Source organism: Natrix helvetica (genome assembly GCF_964273705.1).
Source record: "Natrix helvetica genome assembly, chromosome: 10".
NCBI lineage: Eukaryota > Metazoa > Chordata > Lepidosauria > Squamata > Natricidae > Natrix > Natrix helvetica.
Genome location: NC_138561.1, coordinates 895,045 through 909,385, shown reverse-complemented (window position 1 = coordinate 909,385; position 14,341 = coordinate 895,045). Strand labels below are relative to the sequence as shown.

General features: G+C 55.2%; 2 protein-coding genes across 6 annotated transcripts in view; both read right to left on the bottom strand.

The window, feature by feature from the left end:
* The window catches only part of MTSS2 (MTSS I-BAR domain containing 2), a 60,121-nt gene extending 52,299 nt beyond the window's left edge, over positions 1–7,822 (bottom strand). For all 4 annotated transcript variants that reach the window (XM_081963634.1, XM_081963635.1, XM_081963637.1 and 1 more), the window contains exon 1: positions 7,640–7,822. In XM_081963634.1, the coding sequence (XP_081819760.1) occupies positions 7,640–7,708 (69 nt within the window). In that variant the 5' untranslated portion in view covers positions 7,709–7,822. The remainder of the gene's footprint in view (positions 1–7,639) is intronic.
* A 489-nt stretch (positions 7,823–8,311) lies between these two features.
* The window catches only part of VAC14 (VAC14 component of PIKFYVE complex), a 41,251-nt gene continuing 35,221 nt past the window's right edge, over positions 8,312–14,341 (bottom strand). For both annotated transcript variants that reach the window (XM_081963515.1, XM_081963516.1), the window contains exons 15-19: positions 13,317–13,491; positions 12,459–12,577; positions 11,806–11,885; positions 10,498–10,648; positions 8,312–8,753 (exon numbers count right to left, since the gene is read on the bottom strand). In XM_081963515.1, coding sequence (XP_081819641.1) covers positions 8,588–8,753; positions 10,498–10,648; positions 11,806–11,885; positions 12,459–12,577; positions 13,317–13,491 — 691 coding nt within the window. In that variant the 3' untranslated portion in view covers positions 8,312–8,587. The remainder of the gene's footprint in view (positions 8,754–10,497; positions 10,649–11,805; positions 11,886–12,458; positions 12,578–13,316; positions 13,492–14,341) is intronic.

The following is a 14,341-nucleotide window of genomic DNA, read 5'->3' as shown; positions in this document are numbered from 1 at the left end:
CCCCTTCCCTTGAACAGCCTCCTGCCAGCTCCATCTTTTCTCCCCTCTTCAGCTTCAGGAAGGCATTAACTGTGGCTGCAGCCCTTGAGGTTTGAGGCCTGGACATGCTGCTTCCAGGGCATTGGCATTGTTCGGTTACGCAAGGGAGTCTGCTGGGATTGGAGTGGCGGCTGCGCTTAGTTGAATTCATTCAGATTGGCAGGCCCCGGAAGGCACCAATGGGCCCTTGAGAGAGAGGGACCTATTTAGCTGAGAGTATAAAACCGAGGAGTGTCAAGCAAGGCTTTTCTTAACTGGGCTTGGGGGATTGGTGCCTGTTGTAATGGACTGTGACTGTTTCCATTCCTTGCATAATTCAAAAAGCCACTGACATGCTTGCAAGAATGCTCCCCCCCCCCCCCCGGGAAAGGAATGAAAGCCTCCCTTGGGCTCTTCTGCTGAATCAAAGGAGAGATGAAGCCAGAGAACAGCTAAGAACTGCAGCCACTTTCAAGCCCCCTGATTTGGCACACCAAGCGGTAAGGAAGGCCTTAGTCCCCTAAGGGACTAAGTGAGGAATGGAGAGAAATGACCCAAAAGGGAGAGATTGGACAGAGAAGTGGCCCTTTGATACTGAGCTAAGCAAAACCGAGGCTCAGCTAAGCAAAACTGCGGCCATGGAGGGGTTGTCAAATCCACAGGGATATATATAATATATCATAGTCATATCTAATATATTTTCAGGAACTGTGGAATCTGTAGGGCTGTAACAGGAATGGCCACTGCAGAGGCGAGAAGGCTCCATCCGACCTCAGTTGAGAAGATGAGGCCCTGCTGAGTCCACCTGCAGCCACCCTCCCCTTGAGAGCAAAGTGCCAGCTGCTGAGCTTCCGGGTCCCTTTCACAGTCCAAGGAAGAGCACTTGCACGCAAGGCGAGCCAACGCTTCCTGCTGCAGCTGCTGCTGCTGCTCCTCCCCACAGCCACAGGCTCCAGTGCTCCCTAAACCCAGCAGCTGCCTAAATCTTGCTTACTGGCTGCCTTGCTTTGGAAGACCTGGGCAGGCACTGCCATCCTCAGGTCAACTGGCAGGATACCAAGCAATCCAGGGATGACTGTCCACGTCAACACGGCCTGATGGACAATACGGCATTGCAGGAATGTTTACAGCAGGGAGCAGAATAGAAGCACGAGATAAACAGCCGCCACCCAGGGGACACGAGAGTACTCCAACAACACAACCTACGCAATTTTACGATGTGTTGCTCAGAAGACCTTTCAAAACATATGCTCAAACAGAGACATTCTGCTGCCACCACCACCACCCCCAATCTGCCACTTGCAAGATAAATATGGGAATATTTTGTGCTGCTCTTGAAGAAGGATCAGCCTAACAAGAAATCTCTTGCCAGACCTGATAGTCACCTTAGACAGGAAATAAAATTTAATCATTACCATATTTTCCGTATAAGACGCACCAAGGTTTTGAAGAGGCAAATTTAAAAAAAAAGTTTTTGCACTCTGCAAACCTCACAAAAACAGCTCGTTTTTCATGAAAACTGGCCCTTTTTTTCAAAAAAGGGCATGAATAGCCTTTAGGAGGCTTGTAGATTGCTCCTGGGGGGCTGTTTTTTGCTCATTTCTGCTTCCCCCAGCCCCCAGGAGGTCTCTGAAAGCCTCCTAAAGGCTATGCACGGCCATTTTGGTGAAAGAGGCGGAGTTTTGGGATGTGTAATCGAAAATGCTGTGTTCAGTGTATAAGAAGCACCCAGATTTTCATCCTCTTTTTTGAGGGAAAAAGGGGTGTCTTATACTCGGAAAAATACGTTAAATAAATCCAGCTTCTTCTTCTAGGGCAGCCATCTGCAACTACCGGTGGGAGTTATGATGGGGAGAGGGGCTGAGGCATTCTCAGAGCTGGAAGGTTGCACTCTTAAGACTCTAGAGAAGATCTAGAATTTGTGGGATCATGACAGGGTTGGAAGGGACTTTGGAGGTTTGGTCCTGCCCAGGTAGGAGACCCGATTCCATCCTAGAAAAAATGGTTATCCAATCTTTTCTTGAAAACTTCCGGGGATGCAGTTCCCTTCACAATTTCTGAAGGGAAGCTGTTCCTCTGATTAATTGTTCTGTGAGGAAATTCCTCATTTCTAAGCTGGATTTTCCTCTGATGAGCTTCCACCCACTACTTCTTGTCCTGCCCTCAGGAAGGTCATTGCTAGATTCCAAATTTTGGAAGCATAGTCTTCTAATTCTTGTCGATAGGAGAACTCGTCAGTGAGCATCTAGCTCAGTATAGATGCTATGGCCCCTCCATTCCTGGGTGGCTTCCTTTTTCCTCCTCAGACAGAGGCATCTTTCCTAGACTTGGGCTCCCTCACAAAACGGAGACAGAGAGAGAGATGGATTGTTAACTGGCTTCCTGTGTCCCTCCTTGCAATGGGCTGGGAGAACACTTTGCAAGAGGGGAGAAAGAACTGCACTCTCCACAATGGTCTTTTGTCAAGAGAATCTGAGGCCACGGGAGGGGTGGAAGCTGAGAAAGAGCCTCAGAAGGGACCCTTCTATTTTGGGGGGAGTAAAAGGGAGAATCCTCACTCTATGGCCAGCCCCACCTGCACAGTTTCCAAGGCACACGTGCATGTGGCCTCCATATCCATAGATAAATGCTTGAGTCATATATGTTGCTTATGTTTGGAAGAAGCTCTCTGCATCTGTTAAATTTCACTGCCTTAGCAATACCATTAGAGAGGATGATAAAGTCCCATTTTAGCAACTGAGGGTGAGGTTCCCTCCTTTCATAGGAATCTCACACAATAGAGTCACTAAGACTATAGGAGAAGCTCTCCTCTCTCAGCCTCCACTGTGTTATCCCTTCCTGCCCATCTTCTAAATATCTAAAAGTAGACTTCCCTGGGAAGTGTCTCCTCCTCCTCTCAAGACAGCAATTCCTACATAATTGGACATAATTCCTACAATGCTAGACTCAGAAGTAGCTCTTGAATCAAAATTGGAGCACCTCCAAAGTCCAGACAGAGCCTGCTTGAACCCATCCAATAAAGAAAATCCCATCAGTCTTTGGCTATTTATTCCACCATCCATCCATTACTCCAATGTTACATAAAGTTTACTTAGAATTCCTGCTATTTTTCAACTCTCTGAATAATCTTATCCTTCAAACAGAAAAGCCAAGAGTTCTATAAATATTGGATATCCTTTTCCATACCACTTCCAGATTTATGCTTAGTTTTATATATCTTACTTTTTCTTGAAGACGGCAGCAAGATTACCTAACCTTGATCACAATTCCCAATGTCTTCTAGCAGGGATTCCTCTGTAATCTGAAGCCAGGGTATCTCCTGGCAGCTGCTAAAAAAAGGTCAAGCTAACTGTCACTCAGGCATCTTCTATAGCAGTATCTCCTTTCTGCTCTGGACTGCTCAGGAATTTCACCTTTTTCCAAGCCAAGAGGCCAGGGAAGCCTGTCCTCCCCATTCCTTTTTCCTTTGTGACATGTGGGCGAAGCACTGAAGCCTCCCTATCAACTGGAGCCTTTGAAGGTCTGGTTTCAAAAAAGGAAATTTTGCAGGCCTAAGTTATGGTATTTGGGACCAAAAAGAAAAGTGACTTGGAAAAAACAGGTGTGAAAAGGATTAAAGCATCTTAAAATAATCAGATGCTGAACATGAGCTAAGGCTATCCATGTATTAGCACAAGAATGCTGCTTTCAAATCTGGGCACTATATTTTAAGAAGAATTTTGAGAAACTAGTCAGGGGACTTAAAATCAAGAGCTGAAGGCGATGGGGATATGTGGCTGAAATAGAGATTAAGAGAAGTCTTCAAAAAAAGCAGAAAGGCTGTCATGTCAAAGATGAAGAGACAAAATTTTTCTATCACTCGGGAGTTCTGGATGAGAATCAAAGGGTGGAGACTGCAGAGAAACAGATGTTGTCTGAAAGGCAGGAAATATCTCTAGAAAGGAGAAAGCTCCTCTTCACTGCAGGACTTGCAGGGCAGAGGCAAGACAGCTGCGTGAAGGGACCAAGAGCTAATGGGTAGAAACTTACTCAAGGAGATCCAAACTGGAAATACGTGAATATTTCCTGACTGCAGAGGTTACTGAGCAGTGGCATCACCACCTGCCCCCTGGGATCATGGGGACTTGAAAGCAAAGGTTGGACACCGTTTGTCTGGGCAGCCCTGCCTTTAGCAGGAAGTAGGACTAGAAGGCCTCCAGGTCCCTTCCAAACTTAGGATGCCATCAGGTAAGAACTGCCACCAAAATATAGTAAGAATACAAATGTTTGCAAATTGATCCAAGACTTGAAAGCCAAGGACTATTCCCAGATGCCTGGGCCAAGGAAGCCCCAAAGGCCCAGGTTTCCAAGGAAACCTCATGAGGTCTTGGCCTCCCCTGAGCCAATGGCTGGGCTGGAAGGGCCTCGGGGGCCTTCTCTGTCTGCTGAAAATGCTGGTCCACTGACTGGAACGCCTAAGCACCAGTCTGCCCCTGGGCTCACTCTCTGCCAAATCCTCTGGAGCTGGAGCTGAATGGCCTCCCACATGAGAGTGGGAGGGGAGGGTGAACAAGTTAGCACAGATGCTGACCCTGCCCTGAGAGACAGCAGCAGCTGAACAGGATGGACCACAGACAACCATCTTGGGGAGGGGGGGGGGCAACCATTAACAGGAATCCCAAAACAAATTCCTAGAAGAGGCAGCATTTATCTCTAACCAAATATTGTTAGCCTTGAAGTACAAAGCACAATGTTCAGTAAAGACGAATGCACTGGACGTAGTAATCCACAAAACCTAATGAAATAACTTTTGACTTTTGAAATGCCATAACATTTTATCATAAAGTCCTCATAAACGGTTTCCCTAAAACTGGGGGAGGGGGAATTAATAACTCTCCACGCTTTCCCAAAATGAATGGAGCTCTGAGTGTTCAAATGTTGTTCACCTGATCTACATAAATTAAGATATGCAAATAAGTGGGTATTAGTGGTTTCATACTGTGGATTTTTAAAGTGGTGAGCCATCAGGAGTCACCATGTGCAACTTGGGTGGCCATATAAATTTGTTTAATAAAGAAACAAACTGTCTGTTGCTTTACTTTCCCTCTACATTATAGAGTCTATGATGTCTGCTTTCTGCTTTGCCCTCTGACCCTGTCATCCTCCATTCAAGAGCAAACCAGCCCGCAAAGTGTTCAGAGCTCCAGATTCGCTTCAGATGTTCCCATCTCTTGCTTAGCAGACTTTCTGCCACAAGTCCAGACTGGAGCTGCATACGGTTGTTGGCAGAACCACCAAAGACCGTGGACTTAAATTTGCATCACCTGCTCAGCTTGTGGGATTTGATCCATTTGGTCCCTTTCCTGTTTAAGCTTCATGTAAAGTGTCAGTTCAGTCATTAAGTGAGGCATGTGGTGGTGGTGGGGCTACACTGTCAGTCCATGGTTACTCCCCCCAGCAAAAGAAGTGCGGGCGAAACGTCCGGTGAATTCCCTGGGAGAGCCCAAGGGCTGGGAATCCTGGGAGGATCTCAAGAGCTGAGCCTCGGCACATCAAAACGGTTATGAGGTCTTCTCTGTATTTTCCATGCATAGGTTTTATTTTACTTAGAATCTATCAACAGAAACACAGTCAAAATGTTGATCGATGAAGCAGATTTCACATCTTTAAAGTGCTATTTTAAAAGGTGTCTCAATGAGAACCCTGAGACGGGGGAAAAACCTCCATGCTGAAAAGCAGCTCAGGGCCATTTTTGTTCCCTTTCTTCCTCTTCTTCATCTCAAGGACCCCCTTTTCAGAGTGGGGGGATTGTAACTTGACCACCTGCAGCCACATTTGAAGACATCACTTTTTGAGGAAGGCACCTTTGTTTGGAGACCAAGTGAGGCCCCTGAGGAGATGCAGAGAAACCCTCTCACCAGTGAACTGGAGCAGCCTTAGAGACCCAAACTGCACTTGTAAATATGCAGCTGGGCCAAAACTGACCCAGAATAGCCAGACTGGAGGGGCTGTGGCGGGGCTCCCCAATTACAGCCCATATTGGACAGCAAAAGAACCTGGGCCAGCTCACTGGACCTCTTTTTTAGCCTGACCTGTTCTGAGTGATCCAGGGCAGGAAATGCACTGCACCCAGCAGTTCCTCCCACTTTGGTGGTCCATCAGGGAGGCCTAGGCCAGAGTTTGCTTGTTTCTCACATTTCGGAACCACTCGCCTCCCCCAGAGTGATCCCAGGATGGTCCTGGCATCCAGCAGAGAACAGCTGGCCAACCCGGGATGGACAGCTGGCCTCTCTCTCTCCTGTGACAGCCCTTCGGAAGGACCAGTCACCCTGCTTTGCCTGGTGGCGTGAGTGCCCCCTGCCCCCACCACTAACCCCTCCCTCCCCAAAGCCTTATCATTCTCTTCTTGCCCTCCCCCAGGACCTCCGGGATAGAGCACCACTGCTGGCCCTGTGGTTTCCAGAACTCATAAACTATGCTGGATGGAGAGTGGCAAGAAGTTGGGAAGTCTCAAGGAAGGCAGTTTGGGGGCAGGGAAGAGTCGAATTTTAAACCTTAAGCAAAGGTGCCCAAGAAATGCATAGCACCAATTCCTGGAGGAAACCATTGACCAAAATCTCCCCACCCCAATCTTGCTCTCAGGCCCTTCTGTCTGTGGCTGCACTTCCTAGGCTCAAAACCTGGGGTGGGATCAGTTACTTCCCAAGCCTGCCACCTCCCAAGGCTCACCAGTTCAGTGCCACCCTGGGGAGCCAAAGCCACCTGGGCAGCCTTTGGTGAGGCTGTAGAGTATTAAATGAAAGGATGGGAATACATTCTGGCCCAAGGCCTGTGCTGCCCTTTCTGGACCTGAACCAAGGGGCCCAGCAAGAGCTCCGCAGCCCCATCCTGCGCTGTGCCCACTGAGCCGGACGAGGGCAGATTCGGGCAACATCCGGAGCTGAGGCCCCTTGTTTCAGGGGCGGCCAAGGCCTCGGGGCCCTCGCAGCCTTAAGGCACCGGGAACTGAGACCAAGGGGCTCTGGGGCAGCCCCCGAGTGCGCCCCGCGGGTTCTTTGCGCCCGGCAGCCCCAAAGCCAAGGCGGTGGGTGTCGCGGGAGGGACCGGTGGAACCCCTCGCCCGCGCAGGGGCAGAAACGGGGCAAGGCAGCGAGCTTCTCTCGGCCTGGCCACCGGGCCGAACCAGGGCAGCGGCGCCGAGCAGAGGAGGCAGGAGATGCCCTGCGGCGAAGGCTACACTGTAGCCTCCCCAGCAAAAGGCCCGGCAGGCGAGCGCGGGACGCGTCTCCGGGCCCGGGGAAGGCGGGGAAGCCGCCCCCGAGAGACGGCGTCGGGGGCTGGGAGGTGCCGAACGTCCCCGCTCCCTGCTGCACCTGTGAAGGGGGGGGGCTCCGGCGAGCCGCTCCCCCTTGGCCAGGGCGGCGGGGGAAGAAGGCCCTTCCGCTGGAGAGCCGCCCCGAGGCCGAGCGCAGGGTGTCCCGGTTCCTTCGGGCAAGCGGCCGCCCCCCCCCCGCCTCCGAGGGGCTCCGTAGCGGGCAGGGTTCTCCGCCAAGGCTGCCCCGACCCAACACCGGGAGACGGGACCGGCGCCTGCCCTCCCGCCTCGCCTTCTGCACGTCCTCAGAGGCTGCCCGCCACTCACCTTCATGTCGTTGACGATGGCCTGGAAGAGGCCGCCCAGCGCCCCGCACTCCTTCTCCGCCGCCTCCATGCCCGCCCGCCCGCCCGCTCCGTTCCCTTCCGCTGCGCTGCTGCGACGCGCCGGGCGAGGCTCTGCGGCGGCGGCGGCGGCGCGCTCGCTCGGTCACTTCCCGGCCGGGGCGGCTGGCGGCGGCGGCGGGGCGCTGGAGAGGCGGCGGAGGGCCATGGGCTGCGGGGGGCGGGGGCGCCGCTGGGCCGGCAGGGGGCGAACCGGCGCCAGAGATGCCGGCGCGGGGGGGGGCACACTCCGGTCACGTGGGCGGGGAGGGGCGCCCCCCCTCCGTTGCGTCTCAGCCGGAGCCCCGGCAACTGGGCCGGCCCCTCCGACCGGCCTGCGGAGACAGAGGCGCCCGAGCGGGAGCCGGTGGGCTGGCGGAGAGTCGCTGTGGCGCGCTCAGGCGGCTCCTCTCTGGGACGGATCGGCTGCCGTTTTGCGCCTCCCTCCAACAATTGAGCCCCCCCCCAAGGCTCCCCCCCCCGGATTCCTCGGCTGAAGACGCCGCCGGCCTGGGTCCCTTTCCATCCCGCCACCCGCGGGGCCCGCCCGATGTGCAGCAGAGCCGGCCGCACTAGCGATGCACCCGACGGAGCCACAAACGGCCAGAGTCTCCGGGCGTTTCCAGTCCTCTTTATTTCAAGTCTCTTGATTCGAGCAACGGGACCCGGGACTCGCGAGCGACGCCGGAACGCCCGCGGGGAGACCTTGGGGGCCTGGCGGGGGGCGGGCGACCCACACGCGGACCAGCGCGCACGACCGAGCCGCAGCGACGGCGCCCCCGCCCCCAGCGTCCGGCCTCGGCACTCCGGTGCGGTCGGCCGAAGAAAGGCCGGGCGGGCTGCGCGGCCTCGACCCGGAAAGTCCGTGGGGAGCGGAGTGGAGCCGTCCTCGTCAGAAGGCGGCCGCCCCCCGGCGCTCCGGCGGCTCCCCCGCCCGCACGGCCCGCTGGTGCCGGCCCTGGAGGTGCTTGCCCTGGACCCTCTCGAAGTGCTGCAGCAGCTCCGCGTAGTCGATGGCGGGGGTCTTCCTGGCGGCCTGAGCGGCCTTGGCAGGGTCCCTGCGGAAAGGGGGCGGAGGGTCAGCTCGCGGGGGGAGGGGGGGCTCGACCCCGGGACCCCTCCAGGCAGCCCCCCAGCCCCCCTCCCAGCCCTCCAGCAGGTGGCTGAAAGGTCCCACGAATCGCCAAGCGGGGGCCGCCTCCCAAGTGCAGCACAGACCGGGCCCCGAGGCTCCCGCCTGACCAGATGCAGCCAGTGCTGGTGGGGTCTCCGTGGCCCCCTTCCTCATTACAGCACAGCCCCACTGCAAAGGCTGGTGGGTTAGCCCAGAAGGTCTTCCCCTGCCCTTCCCCAGCCCTTGGGGACCCACATTCAGGATGCCAGTGAAGAGGATTATCCCTTCCTGTCTCGGTTTGGGGGGGGGGGGGGGGCTGGGACTGTTTCCTTTGGTTTCCCACAAGGCTCAAGCAAATTCTCTGCTGGCCTTCAACACGCTGGACCTGCCTGTCAGCCCTAAGAAAATGGGGGTGACAGGAACCCCCATAATGTGGTTTTAGAAGAGAGGCTGGGCTGGGCTGATCATCCGCTCAGCAAAGAAAAAGTGAGAGATCTCTTTGCTGCCCCCCTTCTGAGAACACACACACACACACACACACACACACACACACACACGCAGTGGCTCCTCTGCCGTTAGGGGCAGGGTGGCTGCAATGTGCCCTGAGGGCTGGACTAGATGACCCTCTGCCCCTAACAAATAGAATTGGTTCCCCCACATGCTGTCCTACCCCCTCACTGGGAAAACTGGGGGGGGGGACCTGCCCCGGAAGGAAAGGAACAGCTGGTAGCGAGTGGGAACCCCAGGCTTCCAGGCACCCCAAGGCCCAGGCAGTAGGGAAGGAAGCCCAGCGCCAAAGAAGCGAAGTCCTCAGGGGGGGTTGCAATGCTGCTGGGGGTGGGGAGACTCCTCTCAACCCAGTCACGGCCCTGGACTGTCAAAGGGTGGGGGGGAAGGGCTGCCCAAGAGGAGCCCCATCCATCCGGCTCAGCAGGAAAAGGACCCCCCCCCCCAGGAACTAGTTCCCAGTTCTGCCTTCGGGAGGGAGGGAGGGATCCATGGCCAGCCTGGCTTCTTCCTAGCTTCTTCCCTAGGGAGGGGGGGAGGGGATTCCCAGGGGCCCCTCTGCCACCTGGGGGGATGGTGGTGGCAAATGGCTGCAGCTGCTGCGGTGGGGCTGGTTCCCATGGCAACCCTGCAAGGCAAATTCTCCATCCTGGATGCCAAAGGCCTGAGGAGGGGCTCCCTGGGGTTACCAGAGACAAAGCTGGGAGAAGCTAGGTGAGGGCACCCGGGACCCTCACTCTCACTTCTGCACCCAGGAGAAAAGTCCCAGCTGCCTGCCAGCCCCACACGGGGAGTCCAAAAAGCAGCCGGGCATTTGCTTGAAACCCCCCTTCACCCGGGACCCTTCAAGGCAGCAGGTGCCAATTCCGAGGGTCCCTCATGGGCCAAGCGTAGCCGTGAATGCCCTCTGTGAAGGCTGCAGGGTCCCCTTTGAGGGCCCTTTGCCTGCAGCGCTTTAACTCCTCGGCTGAATAAAAGCTTCAGCTATGTTGAACAGGGTTCTCCTCCTTGTGCAAAAGGCCCCCAAAGGGTGAAGGTGGGGCAGCCTTGGAAAGAGCAAGCGGCCAAAGGGGACAACCTTGGTCAGCCAGATCTTCCAAATCAACAGGGCGCTTCTGTCCTTTGGAAAGGAGGGAGGGGAATATTGTGAAGCCAGGGATTTTCCTCCAGGCGCAACTTACGTGGTTTGCATGAGTTCCGGGTTGGGGACGCACTGCAGCCGGTGGGAGAGGAGCTGGAAGGCGTGGCTCTGGGGCAGGAGCATCAGCAGCCCGTAGAGAGCCTTGAGGAGGAACGGGTTGCTTTTCACGTCCAGCAGCTGCAGGCGGAGATCTGGAAGAAAGGCGGGCGTGGCCCATGCGGTGAGGCTGGCGGGAACAAGAGTGGGTCCCTGAAACCTGGGATTCGGGGACAAGGGGGGATCTGGTAGGGGGGCTACTAAGAAGCCTCCTGTCGGGCTCCAAAGGGCAGCAGCCCACCATGGCCGAAGCCCAGGAGGCAGAAGAGAGGCAGCCAGGGAAGGAGTGCGCCTGGGGAAGACTTGGGGGTGGGGGGGTGGCAGAGACAGGACAGAGCCCTCCTGGGAACTTCCTCCTAGACCAGGTGCGGGAATGTGGTAGTCCTCATTTTAGGACCACTCATTTAATGACAATCTGGAGTTAGGACAGCCACAGAATGGGTGCTTTACAAAGCATTTTTAGCCATCACAAAACGTTGCACAACTCCCACAGCCCTGTAGTCACATGACACGATCTGCATGCTTGGCACTTAAGTCCCGTCTCCCCGGACTGAGCCAGGGGGTGCAGATCAAACCTTTTTCCTTCCAGGGGGGATTACTGCAATGCACTCCCCATGGGGCTGCCCTTGAAGACCACTCAGAAACTAGAACTGGTCCAGAATTTTGCAGCGTGCAGAGTTTATGGTGCCCCAGTTTAGCTCCACTGTACCCATTGCACTGATTCCCAGTTTCCTTCGGGTGGCATTTGAGAAGTCGCTTATTCTCTTCAAGGCCTTGCATGACACTGGACCAGGTTAGGTTATCCGTGGGGCTGCCTCCCTCTACGGACAACCGCCTGCCCCACCAGATCCAAGAGGTTCCTAGTCCCCTCTCTCAAAAGCTGCCATGTTCCCCTGGAAGACTTTCCCCGCTGAGGTCTGGCAGGTCCCGAGCCTTTCGGCAGTCCCCAAAGCACTCCAGGCTTTGCTCCCACCCACCCACCCACCCTGCCCCCAGTGCCTGTTCAGGGCGAGATTGAGGAGGTGAACTTGCTGTGAGCTGCAAGTGAAAGTTTACGGATGGCGCCTGGCTTTGATTTGGTTTTAAAACTTGTGGTTTTAACATTTTCTGTCGTACACAGAGATTTTTAATCTGTTGCTTTTGGATTGCCCGGAGTTGGTTCAAGATGGGTGCCTATATAAATAAATGAAGACACACAGACTGCCACAACACAACATACTTCAAAGAAGGATCAGAGAGCAAGGAAACTCACAGGTAAAGATCGGGCACTCGATCAACTGGACCAGCTTGTCAACCTCAATGAGGAAATCAACCGTAACCTCTAGGTCTCCACTGGATCAACAGTCAAGGCATTTAAAGGCCAACAGGCTCTCCAGGCAGTTTTGAGGTTCACACAGAGAGGGTCCCATTGCAGGAAAGCCCCCACACCCCCACGGCTCTTCATGCATGACCTTCCGAAGGGAGGGGGGGTTGCTCCTGAAAGCCCCAACTGAAAATGGCAGCAAAGCACCAGGAAGCAGCTTTCAGGTCATCTGAAGACCACGAGGGCTAAAGAGGCCGTGACCTGCATCTAGCGTGGCATGACGGAGGTTTATTCCTCCAACCTGCATTGCTACGTTTCTGGAATCAGTCGGCCTTCTGCCAAATCATCTGAATCCTGGGGCCACCCAGACCTCCATGTTGGGTGTTTGGCTTCCCTGAATCGCCTCCGGTGGTCCATGCAGGTTCCTCCCCTGGGGGAATGAGGCCCAGGCAAGCAGGGCCTTGTGGGGTGAGAAAAGCAAGGATCCCTTCCTTCCACCTGCTTCTCGGCCTGGAAGCTCTTTCCCGCCCCCATCCAAACGCCCCCCTCCCCTCCGAGAGGCACCCTGAGGGAGAGAGCCCTGCAGAGCCCTGGAAGGATACAACTTCTGGATGAGGTCGTAGGCGTGCTTGTAATTCTGAGTGAGGAAGCACAGGGAGACGGTGGTGACTGGATTGTGACACCAGGAGCGGTAGAGACAGCAGAAGAGGTTGCGGCTTTCCTGGGGAAACAAAGCAGGGAGGCAAAAAAATCACTTGCAGCTCAATTCTACTTTAGTTTTGCATTTTCTCCCAAATGGCTCCGCCTGGAAGAAACAGCTTGCAGAACCAAGTAAAAAAAGGCAGGGGGTTTATGCTGATTCACACTTCAACACTTCAGTAAACTGATACTGAAGCAGAATTGAGCTAATGTTTACCTTCAAAACTGTGGAATCTATGGGAAGGAAAAAGAAAAACTGCCCAGCAGCGAAGGCAGCCGTCTCTGCCAAGGGCTTAGCCACCCGGTTGGGTGCCTGGCCTGGCCGAAGGACAGCAGCACGGAAGGAGAAGCAGCTGACGGTGGCAGGGAATTTGCGTCTCCCCCCCTCAGGCCCTGGTCCGTGGCAGAGGCACAGCACCCCTCTAGGTGCCCCCTGCAGGGCCTTCTCCTGCCCTGTTGGAGAGAACGGCTCCGTAACCTTCTCCAGGCGGTTCCTGGGGCTGAAAGGCTGGGAAACTGGTGGGATTAAGAGGCTGAGAGGGAAGCCGTTTTCACTGGTGACCTCAGCTTTGTCCAAAGCTGACTCATTCACAGAGACGACTGCAGCCCAAGAGCGGCTCTTGCTCCACAGCATAATTGTGGGAAGGGGCTAAACAGACCTCTCCATTTAAAGATATGGGGGGGGGGACCTAGGAAGCCATGCTTATCCGAGCAGAGGGAGCTCAAATGGGGGCAGACAGGAGAGCCTTTCTCCAACCTACCGGGGTCTTCAGATCCTTGAGTTGGTTCCTCAGCTGGAACAGCTCGGAAGACGTCAGGAGGATGGTGTTGAGGGTGTGGACCATGGTGGAAGCGAAGCGGAGGTCCTCTTCCCGCAGGAGGATGTCTGCCATGGAGTGGAAGATGTTCTCTGCGTTCAAGAGCAAGCAGAGCTGCCTGTGCCACACCAAGAAACACGGGGCCCAGTTTGAAAGGCTGCAGCGCAGAGGGAGAAGGCCCTGCAGCCCCCGGGATGCCCAAGAGAAGCGCACGGTGGAAGGGCTCCTGTGCACCTGGCAAAGGCTTTTGCCGGGCAATTTCCAACCCTGAGATGCAACTTCATTCAGGAGACCCCAAGAATCCCACCCAGGGTCTCCCTTCCTCAGCCTCCCTCTGGAACTCCCCAAAGTTCTCCCACCCACCCAACCTCCCCTCCCCTCCCTGGATGTGTACAAAAGGGAGCAAAGGCAACTGACATTTCGCCTTGGGAGGAAGAGGACAGGACCTCCAGACCCCCGCCCCTTGCACCATTAACCGCCTCCCCAGCTCCTCTTGGCCTTGCAGGGGGTGCGCAGCCGCCTCTGAGAAAAAGATGTCAAGGGAGGGGAATGAGGGGTGGGGTTCCTGGATGGCTCACTCCAAGGCCAAACTAGCAGAAGCAGAACTATATATCCATAACCCAACAAGGTTTTATGACACATACACTGACCAGAATGGGGCAAAATTCTTCAGATGTCCTGCTGGTAACCTGAGCTCTTCTTCCCACCGTCCTTTCTCCCTTCAATTCACCAAATGCTTCAAATCCCCAAACTGAGATCGGAAACCTCCTCCTCCTCCCCGGCTTCCTTTCTGGCCTCCTTTTCCCTCCTGCAGTTGGGTGGAACACTCTATGCCCAAGTGGGAAAAGCAAAGCCCCTACAGCACCAGCCTGGAGAAGCACTGAGACTGGCACACAAGAAGCCTCCTCAGATGCCTCCTCCCAGTGCCAATCCAGGGCATGGGGTGAACCTGGCACAGGAGCCAATGG